Raw genomic sequence first — 9042 nt, 5'->3', positions numbered from 1 at the left:
CCAAAATTTTTGACGTCACCATGGCGTCACCTGTCATCGTCATTACTTGACGTCATCGCCTGGCCAATGGTGGGTTGGGGAAGCATACGAATGTATTCTACCGGTGACGCAAAAAACAATTGGGACGCAGTATACTTCCCACGAGCGTTTGTGGGAACCACGCCCACCGGCTATCGCGAGATAGCGCCACGTGCTGCGCAGAGGCGGTGCGCGTGGCCCAGCTGCGCGGCTTAAAAGGGGCAGCCTGCGCGCCGCCCGGGGGAGACGTGCCTGGGACGCCAGGAAGGACGGATGCTGCCACCCGCGTTGACCGATTGCTGCTGCCGCCGATCATGGTCGTCGCCTCGTCGTCTCGTGTGCCTGGACCGACCCCGCCGTATGCAGCGCAGAGTTAAATAAATTGTTGTTGTTGTTGTTTGTTGCGAGTTGAAGCCTCCGTCTTCCTTGCTTTGACTGCGGACGGGACGCAGCAAGCCCAGTACCCACAGTTGGCGCCCAACGTGGCTTTTGCTCCCGCCCGTAGGAATAGCACGGTGGACGTAGGTCCAGTCCCTCGTCTTATTCGTTGTCTCGGTATAGCGCATTCGCGTGTGTGTTCTTTTGTGGCGCGGGTTTTCTTTTTTTTTTCTCTTCATCGCGCAGGCAGACGGAATGCATCTCCGGTCCGGGACGATCTTGCCTACCGGCGGCAAGCAGGATTCTTCGCACGAGCAGGCTGACCAGCTGCTGGCACAGCAGCTGAACACATTTCAGCGTGTCGCTGAGTTGTGCAACACGGTCATGGACCGCATCGGCACTCGGGCCGGCGAACCACAGCTCCTACCTCCGGCCACGCTACCCACGTACACGGGTTACGACGACCCGAAATCGGTGGCTGACTTCCTAGGGGAAATGGACAGGTATGTCAGAGTGACCGGTGCCTCGGAAGCGCACGTGATGGCTCGAATCCTGCCGTTGGCTTTACGGTATGCCGCAGGACGGTGGTGGAGGCTACAAACGCCTTTCACCACTTGGGCAGAATTTGAACAGCGCTTCCGAGAGGAATTTCTGCCCCCTGGGTACGAGCTGCGAGTCCAGCGTGAGCTCGAACTAAGAACCCAGCATCCGGACGAAAGTTTGCTCGAGTACGTCCGGACGATGCAGGAACTGCATCGCCGAGCAGCACAGACTGCCTCGGAAAGGGACCAAGTAGCTCGGGTCATTCGACAGAGTCATCCCAGATTCAGGCCATTTCTTTATGGGCGCACATTCGAAACCCTTGAGCACCTCGCACGGGAGGCCCGCGGTGTACAAGACGCCCTGTTAGCTGAGAGCACTTACGTGCCACCGCCAGCGCCGCAATCTGCTCTTGAGCCGTCACTGGCTTGGCGCGCCCCCGTAGCCAGTCCCTCATGCGACCTGACGAGCCCAGGCGCATTCACGGCTATCTCCTCCCGCGCCTTTGACCCCTTCGCACATGAGCAAGGGCGGCGCGGGGTCCCTTTGAATACCGTATCAGGGGTAAGCTGTCCCTGGGAGCAAGTGTCCGCGGAGCAGCGTCATAGTGCAGAGCGCTCGCTCCTTACTCGAGCCATACAAGAGCATAGTCGGTCGGACCCCCAGTCCCGATACGCCGGGTTCACAAGTCCTGCGCGAGCCGACTGCGACAGGCGCTCCTGTTATGGGTACTCCGGGAGCCACTCCGCCGAAAGGCGTGATTTGAGTGATAGGTTAACTGGCCAACGCAGACATACGCATGTCGTATGCTACCAGTGCGGTCAAACTGGCCATGTGAGGCGGCAATGCTTTGCGCGCCGTAGCGCGAATGCAGGTTCGGGAAACTGCTTCGGCCGGCGACACTAACCACTGGCGGTGTGTCGCAGCCCACGGCCGTAAATGCCAGGAGCGTGCAAAGCTGTCCAGAGCGTGTAACGGACGAACGTCAAGCTGGTGAGTCAGTCATCGTTCCCTCTGTTTGCCGCGTAACGCAGGCGCAGTCTCCAGAACCAACGATGAAAGTTAAAGCGCTGGGCATTACCGTACCTGCTCTTCTCGATACCGGTTCAGGAATCTCGTTAATCGGTGACGTGTTGCTTGAGAAGTGTAAAGCTAAAAAGATGAAGTTTCGTAACTCAAATGTTCAGTTGCGGATGGCATCAAGCCACGTATCAAACGCTGAAGGTTGTGTTCGCTTACGGATAAGCTTTAATGGAAAAACGAAGCGCCAGCGATTTGTTTGTTTGCCTGGTCTATCAGTGTCTCAGATCTGAAACCATTTTATGCACGGCAAGACTCAGCAGCTGATGGTCCAGATATGCCTCACCAGGGCTTGGCCACCCAGTCACCCACACCACTAAGCAAGTGGTACAACCTGCGTCCCCGGTGACGGACAAGAGGGGTTTGCGAAAATGACTCATTCCCTTTACTTGTACTTTTTTCCAGTTCCGTTTTTCCACGAATTTTGGAGGGAGGAGGAAGCATTCATAGGCCTTCCCAAAGAACTTTAATGTCCCGTTTCGCCTTGTTATGCGTTGAATGCACATAATTTTGTTGGTGGCGAGAAGGAAATGTTTACTGGTTTTCATTGTCCTCGCTATGCTTTAGGATCCCTGCAGCCGGCCTTTCCGGACCATCATCCGGTCCCCACCACGTCATTTTGAGGGGGGGGGGGGATGTGTGGGAACCACGCCCACCGGCTATCGCGAGATAGCGCCACGTGCTGCGCAGAGGCGGTGCGCGTGGCCCAGCTTCGCGGCTTAAAAGGGGCAGACTGCGCGCCGCCCGGGGGAGACGTGCCTGGGACGCCAGGAAGGACGGATGCTGCCACCCGCGTTGACCGATTGCTGCTGCCGCCGATCATGGTCGTCGCCTCGTCGTCTCGTGTGCCTGGACCGACCCCGCCGTATGCAGCGCAGAGTTAAATAAATTGTTGTTGTTGTTGTTTGTTGCGAGTTGAAGCCTCCGTCTTCCTTGCTTTGACTGCAAACGGGACGCAGCAAGCCCAGTACCCACACGTTTCATTGATATATATCCTGTTGACGGAATTGCTGCTGTAGAACGCGTAAGGTAATGATCAGAAATTGTACATTTCCGGAAAATTTCGAGATGGCAAAAATGAAATTGCTAACACGCGTATTCATGATTGTGTGATGGTCCTTTCGATGGGCGGTTCTACAGGCTAATGCACCTGGCTGATGAATCCTGGAAAGAACATGAAAGACAACATGCCAAGTCAGATCGGAAGTAGAGTTCGAGGGACGGCCGCGTCCTATAATAAAAGTAAACGTTTGCGATAGAAGGGAGCAATGGGTAATGCGAAAGAAAGAAACAAACAAAGGAAGAAGGAAAGAGGGAAATAAGAGAAATCGGTCAGGCATGCCCACGCTAAGCTTCGACTGAATTTTTTTTTCTTCAAATCTGAAAGCAATATCCTCCGTGAATCTGGCGAGCGTCTGGCGTTATTATCCCTTGTTACGAAACTGCACGTGAACAGAGACGACGTCACTTGGTGGCGTCTTCTGACCAAGTGACGAATGACGAAGTCTCGTTTTGATCTCAGTTAAAGCCGACCTGACTCACCCGATTTTGTGCCATCCCAACGAGTCAAACTGTTGGTCACGCAAGACGAATCGCTGCAAACAAAATCAAGAATCAAAGGAAATGAAGTTGAAAGCAAAAAAGTTCGTGACTTTCGGAAATGCGACCACAAACTAGGACGCCATTTGTCTAGCGCAATCTAGTAAGCATTTGTATTGGTAGAATAGAGAGTATACGTCAACAATTTGAACTTGCTGCGCCCGAGGAATTGCGCCCATACGCTGGCGAACGCTAGAAAGGAGGGGAAGGACGCGATGCCGATGGAACTCAACGCGACTGTGACGTAGGCGTGCTGAGCGGCGAACTACAGCATGAAACTGAGGAACGATAGAAACATAAAGAAAGACGCCGTGCGTATGCCGCTCAACAACAACTCTACAGGGAATGCCGCAACGCAGAACCGGATTGCGAAATATAAACGCGGGGTAATCGACGCCAGTGGGAACAAGTACCTGACTCCTTGTCTCTTCGTCGTCTCGTGTTGGCCGAATGCTTTGAATGAATGCATTGACATGAAGGCCCACTGACTTTTCCCTACACCCATTTTTTCGGTCAGCATCCAAAGCATGGTTCTGAGAGTTAAAGTTGCCAAAGAACGTCTACCGACATCAAACGTGTCACGTAGCCTCGCCATGGTGGTCTAGTGGTTATGGCGCTCGACTGCTGACTCGAAGGTTGCCGGATCGAATCCCGGCCGCGGCGGCTGCATTTTTCATGGAGGCAACAATGTTTGAGGCCCGTGTACTTAGGTATAGGTGCATGTTAAAGGACCCCAGGTGGTCAAAATTTCCGGAGCCCTTCACTACGGCGTCCCTCATAAACATATTGTGGTTTTGGGACGTTAAACCCCAGATATTACTATTATTATAAAAGTGTCACGTGAGACCCTAACCTAGAACTAAAGTTGCGAGGCGGGACTGTTGGCATGACATAATTGAATAACAGTCGTAGCGCAAAGAAACCTGCGCATGAGCTGAAGGGTGAAATGAATGAATTCTGATTTTCCTTGTCTGGTACGTTTCTCATGCATGATTCGCGGCAAAGCTATTACTGACGAACCACTGTTATTTCATCTCCACGTGTTAGATGAAGCTGTGTGTGAAGAACTGTATAAAAACCACGTGGTGGCCGATAACAAAACACAACGCTTTGGAAGTGTAGCGCTGTGTGTGCGTCTCTTTGTTGCCTTCTTGTGTCCTGTTTCTTTACGCTACCATTGCTATCTAAACTAAATGTAACGTAGCATATGGAATGCTTCTAACATTCTCTGGTGCAGTCTGGTGGCTTCTTGGTGTATGCAGTATTTACTGTGTTTATTCGTAATAAACCAACACGGGCTATATTCAGTAAATTGTTGGTTAACATTGGCTAATAGTGGTAGTGCTGTCTAGTTCGTTCCTAATATGGTTGCTGCTGCCTAGTGGTGTCCACAATTTCACGCTCCCCCCTACCCTTCAGGACGCTTTTTTTTATTTATTTATTTATTTACTTATTTATTTATTTATTTATTTATTTATTTATTTATTTATTTATTTATTAGTATACGCTCGAGACCCAGAGGGTGTTACAGCAGGGGTGGGTACACTGTGAACATGGCAAAAATAATAACAACAGTGGAGCAAATGCGACAAATAACAATAGTTGAAAAAGAGAAAAAAAAACAAGAAAAACAAAAGCAATAGTGCGCAGTTACACCATAATGTGTTTCGACACTGCGGACTTGAACAGCCCTTGGTTCTTAACGGCAGCAACGGAGGGGGGAATGTGGTTGCAGTCCCTGTTTGTCTTCGGAAGAAAAAATTGCAAAAAGTGGTTGGTGCGGCAGAAAGGAATTGCTACTTTATTCGGGTGGTCACCACGGGATGAGATGTAAGCAGGTCCTGAGATAATTCCTCTCTAAGTAGTTGATTATCAAAAAGCGACAGACGGGAAATTGTTCTTCTAGTGACCATATCTAGGAGTTGAAGAGTAGATTTCATTAAGGTCACACTGCCAGTACGAGCATAGATATTATGAGTGTTGTTTTCATACACGTTGTGATTTTGTCATTCGCAGCTGCTTCGCACAAGGAAGACGCACTACACAATTTCTCGGTATCCATGTATGGGCACAAGACAATTTCAACAGCATCTTAAGGCGAGATTTGTCCTTCTTTTACATTCTGTTTAAAGTCTACGAAGTAAGCGACAGTCGAACGAACAGTGATTCTGAAAACCACAGATAACGTTTTTCCTAATGAGTTACGCGGATAGAATCGACGGATCTCACCGGGAAGAGCATGGTGGCTTTTGAAGGTGACGCATATTGCAGCGCTGCCGTACAACTGGGTCCATGAACAGTAACTACTGCGACCGATTGCCTGTACGGGAAAGCTGAAGTGCCCTCCCACAGTAAAGCTCGTAAGTTCTAGCCCCGTTAATTTCGAAAGTAAGAACGATGTCAAACTTTCGTTGATTTGGTCGCAACCTGGTTAATTCGGACGAGCATCGCGGTGCGGTAAGCACGAAGCGTCGCAGAGAAGCCAAAACGTCGTTCGCGAACCGAAACAGCGGCGACCTTCAGAAAAGGCGCTTTCATTTTTACTCTCGCCTGGTTTCGTTTCCATTTTCACTCGGCGCATGCGAGCGGCGTGGATGCTATGTCTGATTGCGTCGAGAGCGATAGGGTCAGAGCTGCAACAAACAGTACATTCGTTTTCTCTGTGTGCATTCAGAACTTCGCATTCACCACCGAGGATTGTGCATTAGCAAGTCAGGTTTATTCTGCAGCAGATGTGGTCCTCAGCAGTTTTGTTTGGACTCTGGGTGTAGGCCGCGCGCGTGTTTTCAGAACTGCGTGGACTCTGTTATCGTGCCTTTAGAGACCACAATTTCGTCCACGGGAGATATGGCCCTAAGTAGCTTCTTTTTGACTTCGGGCAATCCGCGCGCATTGTCACAAAACTCAAACATAGTGGAAGCTGTTGGAGATGAGCTGCGGTCCGCGTGCTGGCAAAAAACTCGGTGTCTACATTGGGATGGACGAACAATCAGTTGCCAGCCAGATCTCCAGCAAAAAAAAAAAAATATCGTCACGTGCGCCTGGTGGGAGCGGTACATAATTAGGGATGGGCTTAGAGCACGTTTAAGCTTAAGACACGCGGGTCTTCGGCGGTAGTCACATTCTGAACCAAGTCGCGAATGACAAAACATTATGGCTTTTTATGAACAGCTCTTGTGCAAAATAATACTAGATTTGCCTATTCATGAAGAAAATGAAAGGGCATTGACGCAATAGACAGTTGTTTGTTGTTTACTTCATACTTTCGATATTTCGGCATTCGGTTAATTTGGGCATTTTTTCCGGTCCCCTGATTTTACTGCGTCGTTCAATGGCATGAAACTTTAGTTAATTCGGTCATAGTTGGCCACAATTCTGTTAATATGGGCAATCATCGGGGCGTGCCAAGCGCGACGCACCGCCAATGTGCGACGCAAACGAGCGAAAACGACGTTCGCGAACAGCCGAAACGGCCGCGGGCCTTCAGGAAGGCGTGTTTGCTATCCAAGATTCTGCATTAGCGAACCAGGTTTATTGCGCAGCAGATGTGGTCCTCTGCAGTGTAGTTTTACCTCTGTGCGCAGGGCGCCCACGTGCCTTCGGAACAGCATGTATACCTTATGATCGTGCCTTTAGCGACCATGGTTGCATCCACAGCGGATGCTGCACTCAGTAATACCGTTTGGGCTTCAAACAATGCGCGCGCAATGTCACCAAACACAAACGTAGCAGAAGCTCTTCAAGAAATCCAACCGCGGTCCGCATACATGCATAAACCCCGTTTGCTACATTTTGATTGACGAACAGTCAGCCGCCGGTCATTTTTCCGGCGTCAAAATTTTCGCCACGTGCGCGTGGTGGTGTTGGTGGGGGCAGTGCTTAATATGGGATGGGTGCAGAGTACGTTTTGGCTTAAGACACGGCGTCTTGAACCGTGGTCACATTGTGAACGAAGTTCGAAATGACGATAATTGCGGCTTTTACAATGCTTGTATGAAAAATAGGTACTGGATTTTACGTATTCAATGAAAATGCATTGATGTCACAGACACTTGTTTACTGTTTCCTTGACACTTTCGATAATCTGGCATTCGCCAGGTACCAATATTTTTCTGGACCTGTGAAATCCGGATTAACGAGCTTTTCTTGTAGTACTTCAAATCTTTCATATTTTCTTCTAAACACACGCAGATTCCAGCGCAGGCAGTGTCTTCAACCTGACTCTGCAGGCAACTTTTGTAAACGCGGCGAACATTTTTCAGGCATTGCTTAGTGCTACCTTTTAGTATTGTATATATAGTGGTATAAATCGATGACCTTTTGCAAACGCGACAAATAATGCTTTAATTCTTACAGCGCAACAAGGTGTGTGCAAACAAGGTGTGCGCAAGCAGGCGTTTGGTGATTGGCGTCACCACTGACCCTAGACAATGGCGGGGAGCGGGGGTTCGACCCCCTGCCGTGCCTCGCCGCGCGTGGCATAGCCGCGTCTGTGGAAAAGGAAACCCTCGGGATTGAGTAGACGCTGGGTAATTGGACCTACACCCCCCCCCCCGGCCCTTCCGGTAGATGCAACAAACCCCTTTGGCCCCGGCATCAGGGAGACGGCACCCCTGGGCTGATCCATCCAGGGTAAATCGGCAGTCCCCTTTCCATATCTCTCTGGCCCTGCATCTTCGTCTTTTTCTCTCACACGTGATCTTTCCTGTCTACTCATCTCTTCCATTAATGCGATATAAATTATATGGACACACTCGGTGTATTTTTGCCGTCGCCGTCATGTCCCGGATATGTATCTGTATGTAAATATATACAAAAGTATCACAGAAAAATAAAGCAGAAGAAAAAAATTCCGAAGCACCCGCCGGGGGATACGAACAAGCGAGCCCTCGTTCCCTAGCGCGCTGTCTTAGATAACTCAACCACGCTCTATATGTGCGCTGGCGAAATAACGGCGAGCTATTTATAAACACTGGTTACCGCTGGTGGTACGCAGAACTCGGAGAAGCTTGAGCGTTTTTTTTCTATGACGCAATGCTCCTACATATTCTTTCAACAATTGGCTTTTCTTAGCTAAATGAAGGATACACACCTAATGGTAAGAACAGTTAGGCTAAAGTGAGGCCTTGGGTGCTCTTTAGCAACTTTATTACTGTCACGGCGCATACCATGCCCAGTGCAGCTTGGGGACCCAGTGCCTTGGGTCCCCAAGCTGCATTGCAAAAACTCAGTTAAATTGTGCGAGACGCGGGCCATACTGCGTCGTGGCCAGCGCTGCGTCTGGGTCGCCTCGCTCGCGACGCAAGACGCCTCGAGAGCCGACGCTGGTTCTCGAATATTCGGTTTTCGGGACAACGCGAGCGCAAGAGCCCAAGACTGGCTTGGGTTCAGCGGCTGCGCTTTGACTGCTCGCAAAGTTGTTGGATT

At 50.2% G+C, this 9042-nt stretch overlaps 1 protein-coding gene across 1 annotated transcript; it reads left to right on the top strand.

The window, feature by feature from the left end:
- The first annotated feature begins 624 nt into the window (after nt 1–624).
- Nucleotides 625–2336, top strand: LOC125759119 (uncharacterized). The gene is made up of 2 exons (XM_049417417.1): nt 625–1500; nt 2271–2336. The coding sequence occupies exons 1-2, from the start codon at nt 652–654 to the stop codon at nt 2334–2336; spliced, it is 915 nt and encodes a 304-aa protein (XP_049273374.1). The 5' UTR covers nt 625–651.
- The last annotated feature ends 6706 nt before the right edge of the window (nt 2337–9042 follow it).

This window comes from Rhipicephalus sanguineus, chromosome 7 (assembly GCF_013339695.2).
Source record: "Rhipicephalus sanguineus isolate Rsan-2018 chromosome 7, BIME_Rsan_1.4, whole genome shotgun sequence".
Taxonomy (NCBI): Eukaryota; Metazoa; Arthropoda; class Arachnida; order Ixodida; family Ixodidae; genus Rhipicephalus; species Rhipicephalus sanguineus.
The sequence above is the reverse complement of the archived record's forward strand: the minus strand, read 5'-3'. Positions and strand labels throughout refer to the sequence as shown.

Bases quoted from the DNA above. Each gene is read 5' to 3' on its own strand.
- LOC125759119 (XM_049417417.1), top strand. From the start codon at position 652: ATGCATCTCCGGTCCGGGACGATCTTGCCTACCGGCGGCAAGCAGGAT. The intron at 1,501-2,270 runs GTAAGCTGTCCC...ATGCACGGCAAG, and splicing joins CTTTGAATACCGTATCAGGG to ACTCAGCAGCTGATGGTCCA.